At 40.6% G+C, this 14,362-nt stretch overlaps 1 protein-coding gene across 1 annotated transcript in view; it reads right to left on the bottom strand.

Annotated features, from left to right (window-relative positions):
* The window catches only part of htra1b (HtrA serine peptidase 1b), a 54,138-nt gene extending 39,776 nt beyond the window's left edge, over positions 1-14,362 (bottom strand). The window contains exons 1-2 of the mRNA XM_078413555.1: positions 13,712-14,362; positions 1,198-1,297 (exon numbers count right to left, since the gene is read on the bottom strand). Coding sequence (XP_078269681.1) covers positions 1,198-1,297; positions 13,712-14,177 — 566 coding nt within the window. The 5' untranslated portion in view covers positions 14,178-14,362. The remainder of the gene's footprint in view (positions 1-1,197; positions 1,298-13,711) is intronic.

The raw sequence follows: 14,362 nt of genomic DNA, 5'->3' as shown, positions 1-14,362 counted from the left end.
ACAGTGCCAGAGACACTGCTTTGATCCTGACTACGGGTGCTGTCTCTGCGGAAGTTATACGTTCTCCCTGTGACCGCGTGCTCTTGTTTTCTCCCACATTCAAAAGACCTGCAAGTTTGTAGGTGAATTGACCTCAGTAAATTGTCGCTAGTGTCTGGGATAGAACTAGTGGATCGGTGATCATGGTCAGCATGGTCTCGGCGGGCCAAAGGGCCCGTTTACAAACTGTATCTCTAAACTAAGCAGAACTAATAAAACTAGATTCCAAGTAAATGACTTTACTTCTACTTATTGTATTGAGTGTGCTAAGTAATTCGACATTGGCCTTTGAAAATGTTGCAGTCAGATATATTTATCAGTTATAAATCTACATTGACCCAAAACTGAGCCGAGACAACCCACTCATGCCCACTCCATTTCTCCTGACCCACTCACCTTCCAACTAAATCTGCATTCATCTTCAGCAATTTTTTTTCCAGCACACTAAAGATATATGTTGCAGATATATAGGAACCAGCTGCAGGCTCCTCAAAAAGGCTTGGTAGGTTGATACCTTGTAAAATTATTTACAAAAGCATTGAAATTTTGTGATTGGTTATAATCGGCTTCATCTCATATTGCTACATTTTTTTAAACTTTTCTTGTTGCCCCTGTAAGTAACCAATGTTTTGAAATTGTTCAATTGATAATTGAATTTGCAAATAATACTAGGAATGCAACCTATTACCGAGACTTTGAACTTCCTGAACCTAACTGATGCAGACCTCCAGTTAGAAAGTTCAATGCCTGAGCAGAAGGTGGAATTGTTGCTCCACTTACAGACTTACCTTTCACATACTGGCAAATATAGAAATCAAACAATGTCAACATCTCATGTGTAATTTTACAGTAATCTGAGAGAGAATGGGTCGTTAAATCTTTTGTATCCAGAAGATATCCTTTTCCCACTTCAATCGGCATATTTTAGCATTTAATTTACCCAACCTGCAGACACCATGCCTTAATAAGCAAGCATATTCTGAGAAGATTTTCATGTTTCTTCCTGTATCTCCACAGATGGCTGATGTTTATTTAACTTCAGGAGATTTTTCAATCAATGACAGTGTGCCCTTTTCAAGTGGCTACATGTCTGCAGAAGTGCTAATAACATGCGAATTACAGAGAAATTAATTGAAAGACTTGAAGGGCTTTGCATACCTACGAAAAAGTTCAATATGAACCACAGCAGGAGCTATTTTATCCACCACATCTGCAATAAAATTGTATTTGTGTCGCATGCTGTTCGGGTCATCCTGACCTGTGGACAAAAAATATAAATGAATTAACCAGCTGTTTAAGTATTTTTCTTCAGGTTAGCTATGCTGTATGACAATTTTTCTCTTTAATAACTTCAAAAGATGGTACGGCAGCACAGTTTTTGGTGATAAAGTTGCTGGAATCTAACGTGAGCAAACATACTTAGTAAAAAAAAGACAGAGTGCTGGAATAGCTCAGAAAGTGAAACACCATCTCAGGAGAACATGGATAGACGACGTTTCAGATCGGGATCCTTCTTCAGAATCAGTCTGAAGAAGAGGCCCGACCCGAAAGGTCGCCTATCCATGTTCTCCTGAGATGTTGGCTGACTGGCAGAACTACCAGCACTCTGTCTTATTTTGTAAACCAGGATCTGCAGTTCCTTGTTTCTATACTTAGTAAACTCACAGACTCAAAAACACAGTATTTATTAGAAATAAATCTAATGCCAAATTATTTTATTTAATTGCTCTGAAGATATTGTCTGAAAATACTGCAAACATTGGGAGCAGCAGTAGAACCTTGAGACAGTCCTTCTTTTGACTGTAATCATGGCTGACCAGCAAACTAATTTTGTATATCTACCTTTTTCCACATGTCCTGTGAGTTTATCGAAGTATTCAAAATAAACAGCTGACCTATCAACATTTATTTGCAGAAGAGAATTCCAATTAATTACAAACTTCTTTGTGGAAATGTTCTCTCTTCTTACATGGAAGGTTTAGATCTAATTTTCAGACCAAGACCCGGCCTCTCAAGTCCCCAGTCATTAGAATTAACTGTTCTCCACACCACCAGGCATTCTTAATATATTGAAAATGGCAAATCAATCATCCTTTTATCATATGATGTCTCTGCTCATATTTTAAATGCGGATTCAATTCCATGCTGCTTCCTCTCCAAGGCTATTCTTCCTGAGGTACAGCAGCCAAAAATGTCATAGTATTCCAGATGTGGTCTCCCAAGGGTTTGTTAGTACTTCTATCTTTTTGTAGTCCAATGCTTCAAATATTACACCTGTCTTTTTGATTATTTTCTGAGTCTATCCATTGTATTCTAATGATTTATATGCAAGGACAAAACATAAATACACTTTTCATAATACCACACAACATAGTAATCTATTTGGGCCTATCAAGTCTACACAGCCTCACACTAATTTTCCCCATAATCTATTCTCCTCACACTCTCTTCTTCCCCAAATTCTACCATTGACCCAAACACTTAATGCAACTGAAAGTGCCCAACTAACCTACCTTGGGAATGTGGAAGGCAGCCAGAGAATTGAAAGTAAGCCCTGTCTATATGTATTGTATTGCACTGTCTAATTGTATTGTACTGTATCGTATTGTACTGCACTGTCATCCCCTGTCTACATGGTTTGCATTTGCATTGCACTATGGCCCCCGGAGGAACTCTGTTTCGTCCCATTCGTTGCATGATCTGTAAGGAGTGGAATGACAAATAAATAAATAAATAAATAGATAGATAATAAAATAAATGGTCACAGGGGGAATGCTCAAACTACATAGATACATAGACAATAGGTGCAGAAGTAGGCTATTCAGCCATTTGAGCCAGTACCGCCATTCAATGTGATCATGGCTGATCATCCACAATCAGTACCCCGTTCTTGCCTTCTCCCGATATCCCTGGATTCCGCTAGCTGTAACAGCTCTATCCAACGCTCTTTTGAATGCATCCAGTGAATCGGCCTCCACTGCCTTCTGAGGCAGAGAATTCCACAAACTCACAACTCTCTGGGTGACACACGGACAGCACCAGAAATCAGGATTGAACTCTGTTTCTGTAGCTGTGAGGCAGCAACCATGTTTTGGGCCACCATTCTGAATAGCTTTTGACTAGTTGGAAACTCCCAAACACACACATTTTGCTACCCACAACTACAACATCAGAAGGCACAAAAAATGACATCTAAAGTTAGATTTAGAGTAGTTACAGAAGGGCACAAGACACAAGGAAAAACCCAACATTAAATCATTATGTTGCCGCACTGAAGCTGCTTGACTTGCTGAGTATTTTCAGCATCCTCTTAATGCTGAAAATACTCAGCAAGTCAAGCAGCTTCTGTGCAGCAACATAATGATTCAGGTTGGTCACCATTCATCAGAAATGGAAAAGTTTGAAATAAACCAAGTTTTTAATGCAGAGAAAAGGGGGGCATGGAAGGGAATGGAAGATCAATGACAATGTGGAGACTGGAAGAAATGAGATGACACATGGTGGTAGTCCTGGATGATGGAAGGTGGTAATGGCTGGTGAACACAAAAGGCATATATGGGATAGGTATAAATAGGAAATAATGAAAAAAATCTTAAATCACTAATACAGGAGAGGGAAAATAAAATCTGAAATGCTGGAAATGCAGATTAACAAAAACTGTGGAATAAAACATTAAAAACAGAGGGCTGTGATCTGCCAAGTTGGAAATATCACGCTGTTCAACAAACTTGAGTTTGGAACTCCTTTCACTACCAGGGCTATTGGCATCTGGATGACACAGATCAGAACAGGCCAAGTGTCAAGGGACTCAAAGAGTCGAGAGCCAGAGAAGAAAAAAATCCAGCCAGGCACACTCATTTCTAATATACAGACTTAAAATGGGTTTAAGAAACAGATGGCTAAGTTACTTTAAAAAAGAAATGGGCAAATAGTAACAAAAATTTACAGCGCAATGGGGTAAGAGGATGGCAAAGAGCCATTGCAGGCACAAACACCTGAGCCAACTCCATCTGTGTTCTATACTACTGATCAAATTTCAAGTCCCATGAGATTGCAAGATATTTGGCATCTCAAGCCTATCCAAAACTTGACACTTCCCACAGTGCAGTGTGCTCTCAATATTGCACTAAAATTACTGAATAAAATGTGTGCCCGAGTCGCTGAGAGATACAAAGAACATGGAATGGTACGCCATAGGAACAGGCCCTTTGGCCCATGATGTCTATCCCAATCATAATGCTATTTTCAGGGAACTACTACCTGTACTCTTAGGTCCCCCAGTTCTATAACTGCAGAATCCTGTCGTTCACTGTGAAAGTCTCCCAAGATTAACGTTCCACAATGCATCAGCTCACGCTTATTTCATTGGCCTGCTTATCCCGCTAATCAAGGTCCCACTGTAATTCTTGATAATCTTCACCGTCTGCAATACCACTTATTTTAGTGTCATCTGCAACCTTAACCACATCTTGTACATTCACATCCAAATCATTGGCAAACTACAAGGAGCCCCATCACCAACCACTAAGGCATGCCGCTAGTCATGGGAATCATAACCCCACAACAAAACCAACTATCCCTGAACATTCCAGCTTTCCAAATGCATTCATAACTTATCCCTCAGAATCCACCTAGTGACCAACCTACCGTGTAAATTAGACTTACTGGTCTACAGTTCTAAGGTTTCTTTTTACAGCCATTCTTAAATATAAAAACAATGTTAGCCACATTCCAGCTCCTTCCTGTAGCTAACGATGATGCATATATCTCAGCCGGGGCCCCTACAATTTTTAACCTCCTGCAGGCAATATACCTTAACAGACCCCAGAGATTTATCTATCTTGGATTTTAAGATGTCCAACACCTTTACTGTAATGTGCACCATCCCAAGATGTCTCCATTAACGTTTCTGAGCATCCTATCATCATGTCTTTCTCCATAGCAAAAACAAAATATTCATTAGGGGTCTTGCCCGTATCCTGCAACCCTACACTTTTGTCTTTTAGGGGCCCTCATTATTCTTGCCTCAATATCTGTTGTCATGCAGGAGTCCCAAATCCCGCCAATCTTGTCCTTCACTCTACCAAAAAGATGCAGACCATGAAATGTTGCTGCTCACTTTTAAAAGCTTTCCTCTTGCCTGACATCCTTTTACCCGCAAACAACCTATTCTAATCAACTTCTACGAGCTCCTGTTTAATGTCATCAGAATTTGCCTTGCCTCAATTTAGATAATTAGCTTCTGTTATTTTTCATAACTATTTTGAAATTTAAAAGTTCATTGGTCCCAAAGTGTCCCCCCACTAACAACTCAGTGATTATCCTTGTGCTATTCCCCAAGATTAGGTCTAGCTTTCTTCTCCAATTTCGGGCCTCTATATATATTGTCTGAGGAAGCTTTCCTGAACACGTTCAACAAATTCCACTCTATCTAAAACTTTAGCACAATGGCAGTCCCAGTCTAAATGTTAAATATCTTACGATGACAATCCTCTTAATTTTGCAACAATCTGCAAATCCCCATGTTATTTTTGTTCCTCTTACCCCCTATTTGAGGGCACATACTACCACCTCCAATAAGTTGATCAACCCCTTCTTATTTCTCAGCTCCACCCATAAACCCTTATTGGATAATCCCTCAGTAATATCATTTTGAACTACTTCCATCTTCTCAAAAATGTAACTCCCTCTCCACTTTCCTACATCTCTATCCTGCCTGTAGCACCTGTATCATGCAACGTTAAGCTGCCAGTCCTGTCACTGCCTTAGCCATGTTTCCATAATGGTTATAACGTCCCAGTTGCACATACCTTTCCAAGCCCTGCGTTTATTCCTCTTGCCTGTCAGGCCTCTTGCATTGAACTAAATGCAATTTAATCAAATTGCCTTTCCTCACTTCAGATCAGTTTAGTTTATTGTCATGTGTACCGAGGTACTGTGAAAAGCTTTCCTCCCACTTCCTCCCATAATTCCACCCTATCTTATCCAATGAATGCACTGTTGATTTCAGTATCAACTTCCAGCCTCTCGTATGCCTCTCGACTGCTTAGAAACCATGCCTGCCATGATATTGATTCACCCTCCTGTTCAAGTACAACAGCCTTCATGCACAGGTAACATCTGTTTCAGAAGAGATCCCAATGGTCCAAAGCTCTGAATCCCTGTCCCAACTCTTCAGTCACATATTCATCTGTCCTATCCTCCTTTTCCTACCCTCACTAGTACATGGCAGTGGCCTGTATCCCTAATTTCCCTGTTTGTTCATGTGTTTGTCTCAACGCCTCTTTAATGTTGCTATTGTATCTGCTTCCACCACAACCCCCTACAAGCATGTTCCATCCATCTATCACTCGATGCACAAGAAAATGCCAAGTTTATCTCCTTTATATTTCCCCTTTCTCACCTTAAAGTGATGCCCTCTCATTTTTTGCATTTCCACCTGTAAAAAATCTACCCTTTCTACGCCTCTCCTAATTTTATGCACTACTTGTTTCATGTATCTTGTGTTTTATGACTGTTGGCAGATCAATTTCCCTCCTGGGATAAATAAAATTCTATCGTACCGTATCACGTCTCCCGCTGTCTTTGGCACTCCAGAGAAAGCAATCCTACTTTTTTCAACCTCTCCTTGTAGCTAGACACTTCCATCTCGATGAATACAAAACTAAAATACCCCTCTGCACATATGCTAAATTTGATCTTTGCTTTTCCATTTTGATTTTATCTAATTTTTCATTATTTAGCAACTGGATTCAATATTAATGCCATGAAATTCTAGCAAATTCTCACATTCTTCAATTTCTATTGAAGGCATTATCTTAATCCAATGTTCTTATTACCTAACAAGGAACAGCTGAAGGCTCAAGTCATAAAAATGTTCCACTCTCACATGATTAAAAAGCAATACAAGATGTCTGGCTGCTGGCACCTTTGATCACGTGTCCCAAACTAATCCTTCATTCTTGCTGCCAAGATTGCTCAACATTTCTACCGGAGACTCCTCTTTTATGGTCGAAACGAGACAGTAATCCAACACGGCAAAGTAAGCAGTCAGCTTTCATTCAGAGAGAGTTTTTGAAAATTAGAATAGGGGCAGGAGTAATAACATTTGAACCAGTTTGTCGTAAAACTATCGGATTCTCTGGAATCGACAGCGCTTTAATTGCGTCCTTGTGCAATTTTTTTGCAAAATCTCGTTAATCATAATCGTAATTTATTGGCCAAATATGTTTAGCAACATACGAGGAATTTGGTTTGCCATCCAGTCCTACCAAAAAAGCAACAAGACACACAACAACATAAAAATTTGATAAACATCCACCACAGCAGCTCCTCCACATTCCCCACTGTGTTGGAAGGCAATAAAGTCTTATCTTCTTTCCTCCCATGTTCGGGGGGGGGGGGGGGGTCGAACCATCCACAGCTGGTGATCAAGCTCCCACATGGGGGCGGTCAAAGCTCCAACGTCAGGATGGCCGAAACTCCTGCGGCTTGAAGTCCCCGATATTGGTCCCTAACCAGGGACTGCGAGCTTCACGATGTCATTAGCTGACATCCTAATTTTCAGCCTGAAGAAGGTTCCCAACCCAAAACGTCACCTACCCATCTCCTCTGGACATCCAGCCTGACCCGTTGAGTTACTCCAGCACTTTGTTTTTGTTTGTAAAACAGCACCTGCAGCACCTTGTATGTCCTGATTTAATTTATTTTTAGGACGGTGCTGAACAATGTGAAGTATTCTGTTGCTTTCTGTTTTACAATACATTTCTTCCTATCTGGACAGCTACTGAAGATGTGTGTAATGACCAGGGAATTTTCTCTATACATGCTACAAAATCATACTCAGAGATCGTTTGTATCCATTTTGGCCTGATTGCAGTATTAACTTGGAAATGTTGGTGTATACCTGTCATTAAGTAGCACCTTAAAAGCCCAGAAAGTCAGCAGCAAAGCATTGATACTTGTCATGGACCCCACAGCTTCCCAGAATCAGCAAGCAGTTGCCTTGTCAAGGGCTTTGCCTTTGCTGGCACCTTCTGCAGTTAGGAGGCATCTCCTAGAATTCCTGATGTTGGATTCACTAAAGCTACTAATGGTTGAACCATTAAACCAAACACATCTAAAACTTCTTAGAGCACACAATCACAATGTGCTAAATATTGGAATATACAAATGTGAGATGAAATATCAAAATGCATTGTGGTTTGTTACAACTATGCAAGAACAATTTAACATGAATTCTTAAAATTTGCCCCTTTTAGGGACAGATAATTTGTCAACCAGTTAGAACAGTTTAACAGTCCATTAAAAAATATCTTAAAAGATTATCAGGATCTTCATAGCAGGAATACTTTGTAAACACTAGGAAACTGCTCATCCTGTGAATAACTGGGTTATTGACAGCAAATTTGGGGGTTTCACAGAATTTCTTTAAGCTTCTGTCAATGTAAAGTGATAGCACCAAACACCAGTACCTTTACTGTCATTATTACTGCAAAGCCTGGGCCAATGAGGAATGAATCATTTACAAACCCAAGTCACATAGAAATGCAGTTTCCATCAACAAACCAGAAGCACCAATAGATGAAACAGGATGTCACAAGTTTTACCAATTGTAATACAGATGAAGGTCTAAATGGGAAGTGTTGAAGCATTTCACACTGGGCTGGGCTGTGACAGCATCAATAGCCAGCACTGTTAAAGGCATCAGGATGGTTATTACAAACTGCCAAGAGAACAAATCAGTGGTTATTGCTTTTTGGAAGATTTATGGTTCTGATGTTCCACATTTAATTGTAAACTCCAATCTGTTCTTTTGGATTTTCGAATGGAACACTATTCACTTCTTCCTCTGCCTCTTGGATTTTAAAGTTCAACTTCAACAGTGAGTGAGTGAAACAAATATTCCCAGAGTTTAAAATGAGTGCGAAAAATAGGGAATTACACTCAAACTAGTGTACATTGAATAAGCACATAATTATGCTTCTTCATGAATCATGCACCCACAAAAAAGCAAATCTCTCTACAGAAGGTACCCAACCTGCTGGGCATTTTCACCAATATATATTTCTATTTGAGATTTATTGCATCCAGTCTTTTGCTTTTGTGCAATTAAAGTAATTATACTCAGAACTAATATAGAAAACTCTCCATGTACTTTTAATTAATGTATTTCACTCACTTGTGCTTAGTGTCTGATTTGCAGTTACTTCAATGTGCACTATCTGTAGGATCTCAAAGTATTAAAGATCAAAGTCCCCAAATGATGTTATTTCAAAACTACATAAAATTACTGAAGTGCTGGGTTTTTTTAAATCATGAAGGAATTTGTAAAACCAGACTTTGTGATTATTAATAGCTAACAGTGAAAACATTCAGGTTAAATAACTGCTGTTCAACTAAAAAAAATGAAGAACATGCCCAATTACGAGGATTTATTACACCCAGAACTGGTGAGATTTGGCTGAATTTCAACATTTTAACAACAATTAGTTTTTGCTTCCCAGCAAAGCGTGGTTGCTTTTTAAAATAGCATCAAGCCTCTAGTTAGCCAGTGCAGAAACATTTTTTTTAATGTTCTTTGGATTGATTCCATCTCAGCATTTTCCACCAATACTTATCCAACTGCAGTCACTTTGAATAAGGATACAGCTAAATCACTCTAAAGAAAATTCTGTCATTTAACAACTGACAAATCACACGTGTAAATTGCATGTTCAGTATTAGTGCGAGTTATGGACTCAGAATAATTCCAATATTTATCAAATACATCCGAGATATCAGTGATGGCTAATCCACGTGGATCAGCTCATTTCCTCTTTGCGTTAGAAATAACATCGTTTATACTGTAAAGATCCAGCTGGTGATGTTACTCCACAAGAGTGCAGAGAGGAGATCCCAGGATAAATTTATCAGATGCCACTGACACATTAAACCAGATATCCTTTGCTCCCAATCATTTCAGGATTTTCTGAGGAATGCCTCTGGAAAATGTGTCATCTCAACAATTTGTCGATTTTGGGAATATGATACACTTTAATCATGAAAAAAAGCTGCTATAAAATATGATTAGCACTGTCTTTTACAACAAAAAAAACATTAGAAGTTTCATTGAACTTAAGTGTGTTTGTACTTTGTCTGTAACGCGTTTTTCCCTGAATCGCTCTGGCTGAACATCTGCGGTTCCAAAGGGATAACCACAGATAGTGCGTCAACACATCTGGAGGTCATATGCTGAGCATCTGAAGCATTAGTGAACTGCTGTTATGCTGAAGAGAGGATGTCCTTTGAATCAGACTCACAGCTTTACGTCAGGCTGTCAGATGGGGCTGGCATATGAATGTATCCCCATTTCATTTTAATTGAGTCATCAACCCTCTGTGTGGGATGGGGGGGGGGGTTAGGAAACATGGTCAGTGCACTTCATTTAAATCATGAAAGTATTTACTAGTATTTTAACGTGTATTTAAATTTATTTTTGCCACTGATTTTTAAAATATATATTTAAGTACATTTTGATGGTTCTGAAAGACTGACCATCAGAGACATAAAAAATCTAAAGTCATTCATTAAAGAATGTTATGTGCAGAAAGGGACTGCAAATGCTGGTATATACAACGTGCTGGAGCTAGTCAACGGGTCAGGCAATATCTCTGGAGAAAAAGAATATGCGAGTTTCTGATCAGAACCCTTCTTAGTTTGGAGATCCTGGCCTCTTCTGTTGCCTGTAAAGAGTTTGCACATTCCCCAAGTAATCACATGGGTTTCCCACAGATGTTCCCGTTTCCTGCCACATCCTAAAGAGGTTTTAGTTGATAGATCAATTGGCTACTGTAAATTACCCAAAGTTTAAATGAGTGATAGGCGAATCTGTGAAGATGTTGATGGGCATGTGAAGTAAAATATATTACCAGTAAAACAAGAGGAGGAAATGAGATTGATAGGATCGCATCAAAAGCCAGTATGGACTCAGTGGGTCAAATGCCTCCTTTCTATGTCAGAAGATGTCAGGGGGTATGGGGAGAAGATGTCAGGGGGTATGGGGAGAAGGCAGGAACGGGGTACTGATTGAGAATGATCAGCCATGATCACATTGAATGGCGGTGCTGGCTCGAAGGGCCGAATGGCCTCCTCCTGCACCTATTGTCTATAAGATAGTGTGAAATGATGATGAGATGTGTCAAGGACATGTAATAATGTTTCTCTGGCATATTATGAAAATATGGCTATCATCCACAGTTGGCATATATCCCAGGTAATTTATCTACCTGTTGGGTCACGAGGGCATTTGACAAAAATCATCATCTTATTGCTAAATATCTACGAATGAACTAGTTGATTCATTAGGCATCCTACTTTTTAAAATGGTGAATATAAACAGATATCACTGAGAATGAAGAAACCTTCAAGGTCAGGAGGTGAAGTATCCAGTTTAGGATTATGATCAAAACATGCAAATAAAATGCCCGCTTGTCAATACAAGAAATGTCTAACTATCCGGTTAGAACATGTGCTTCAATCCAATTTGATGATAATCACAAAATGGTATAGAAATGGTTGCCAAAAACCTTCTGCCACAAACACAGCTTGCCTATATAGTATTTACATTTTATCGACACCGAGTTTCCCCACAATTGCTTAATAATCCATTAAAACTGAACAGACAAATGGACGTGATATTTTTACTTACAATCTGCAAAAGCTAAATTAAAAATATGTTGAGAAAGTCAAAAATATGGCAAGATAGTCAAATAGTTCAAGGTATCTGTTCACATCTTCAGACCATAAAAATATCACGCCACAGCTGAATTGGTGCTTTCAGCTAAATTCACCTACTTGACATTTCCTACCATATTATTTATACTTCATTAAATTTGGTCTCTCTACATACAATTGTGATTCCATCATATTTGATATTTATTTACCTTCACCATTCAGGGATTAATCGGGTGGAAAAGAGCAGGGATGCTTTCTTAAATCTATCAAAACTGTTGGTAGAGCTGCCACCTTACAGCACCAGAGACCCAGTTTCGATCCTGGCTTCAGATGCTGCCTGTGTGAAGTTTGCATGTTCTCCGTGACCACATGGGGTTCCTCCAGGTGCTCCAATGTCCTCCAACATCACAAAGACATGCAGCTTTATAGGTTAAATGGCCTCTGAAAGTTGTCCCTCGTGTGCAGTGGATGAGAAAGTGGAATGAAGTAGAACTGGTGCTAATAGGTGATCAATATTTGGCATTGACCCTTACGTGCTTACTATCCAGAGCTACTCATTGTTTGCCTCACGTTGATCAGCCATTTCAATTCCTACTGGTTTCCTTACTGGTAAATACTGAATTGTTGTGTTGATTTTATTTTATTTAGATCATATTTCAACAAGAAATGAAACATTTCTAGATAGTTTCATGTTTAGATGCAGCAGAATTGCATTTAATTGATTAAAACATCAATTGGTATCCTCACAAGTCCCAAAGATGTGCAGGTTTCTAGGTTAATTGGCATCGGTAAATTAATTAGCTGTGATGCGTGAGGAATGCATGATTAAGTGAAATGACTTCGAAGGATGAACGGGGATGAGCGGGATGGTCAGCATAAAATCAGTGGTCGAAAGGTGTGGGAAAGAACTGCCGATGCTGATTTAAATCGAACGTCGTCACAAAATGCTGGAGTAACTCAACGGGACAGGCAGCATCTCTGGAGAGAAGGAATGGGTAACGTTTTTCAGACTGAAGAAGGATCTCGACCCGAAACGTCGCCCATTCCTTCTCTCCAGAGATGCTGCCTGTCCCGCTGAATTACTCCAACATTTTGTGTCTAATGGGCCTGTTTTCAATCAGTATCTCTAAACTAAACTAAATGAATGAAATGAAAATTGAGACACAGATATATATATATATATATATATATATGACAAAAACTGACCATGCGCCCATCTGTAAGCAAAGAGTTTCATGGTGTATTTCTTTGTAGTGGCTCCCAATGCACATTCTACATTTACGCACCATAAAAAGTCTTGAGATTTGGGGAGTAAATGGTTAATTTACTGGAACCACGTTGGGAATTAAGTTTGTTTAATTCCTACAATACACATCCCCCAGTTGTTGACACTGAAATGAGACAAAAACATCTTGCCGGTAATTGAAGATCATCCAAGCTCCTCCACAGACCAGAGATTTCAGTTCAGTGCGATTTACTTTATTTTCCACTTAACAGTAGTCTACTGGCAAACAGCCAGGTACTTCAACCACACTGGGATTTGATGCTCTAAGAAACAACACTAACACAAGAAGCTGCAATACCCACATCCAGACCCAAGTCAATGTAACGAAATGATTGATGCGTGTGGAATAACAGGACATCGGTCAAAGTATGGTCCCTTTTCCTATCCATGTGCTTTCGCCATTCGTGACTGGACCATAATAACCTCTGCGTAGCGAGTAATAACTGGGTTTATGCATTCCCTTTTAAAACACAACTGCGGACAGATATAGTGTAGGAAGGAACTGCAGATGCTGGTTTATATCGAGGATAGAAACAAAATGCTGGAGTAACTCAGCGGGTCAGGCAGCATCTCTGGAGTGCAGGGTTAGATAGAAAGGCATGCAGCCACACATCATTATTGTGCATAGCTTTAAGTGTAAAGGTGCCCGGTTCCTCGCCCACCACCGCTTACCTAGACCACAGGCTCCCCTCTGGATGAGGATGACTGGAGGCTGGTTGAGGCTCTGAGCCCGGCGGCTCACCGCCTTCAGCTGGCACACGTTGCGGTAGGTGGTGCCGTCGCTGCCACACACCGGCTCGGGGTTGGCACACACGCAGACGCCCTTGATTCTCCTCTTGGCCGGGTAGGAGGCCGGAGGCACCGAGCACTTGAGCTCCTCGCCGCAGGCGCTGGCGTCCGCTCTGCCGCCGCACGAATCGCCCTCTCCGGCGGCGCAGAGTGGGCAGCAGCCGCAGGCGTCCTGTACCTGCCCGGCCCAGCAGTCGGCCGGCTGCACCGGGCAGCGGGACAGGTCACACGTCTGCTCGCACCTGGGGGAGCGCCTGGTCAACCTGCAGTCTACCAGCAGCCAGCTGGCAGCTAACACCGCGCACCACAGCATCGTCTCACACAGCAGCGCCCGCGGTGCAATCTGCATCAAAGTCCCAGCCCGGGTGATGTGATGTTGTTAATGAACCGCCTCAACTGCAGCTAAACCCCCTTCCCTGCTCAAAGACTCATGGCCAGGGGAAAGGGCGCCCTCGGCTTTGGGTACAAATCGTCTCCTACCCCGAGTCAACCTTTATCAGGAGTGTGTTGTGGCTGCTTTCTGACCAAACCCGC

The sequence above is a fragment of the Rhinoraja longicauda genome, chromosome 16 (genome assembly GCF_053455715.1).
Source record: "Rhinoraja longicauda isolate Sanriku21f chromosome 16, sRhiLon1.1, whole genome shotgun sequence".
NCBI lineage: Eukaryota > Metazoa > Chordata > Chondrichthyes > Rajiformes > Arhynchobatidae > Rhinoraja > Rhinoraja longicauda.
The sequence above is the reverse complement of the archived record's forward strand: the minus strand, read 5'-3'. Positions and strand labels throughout refer to the sequence as shown.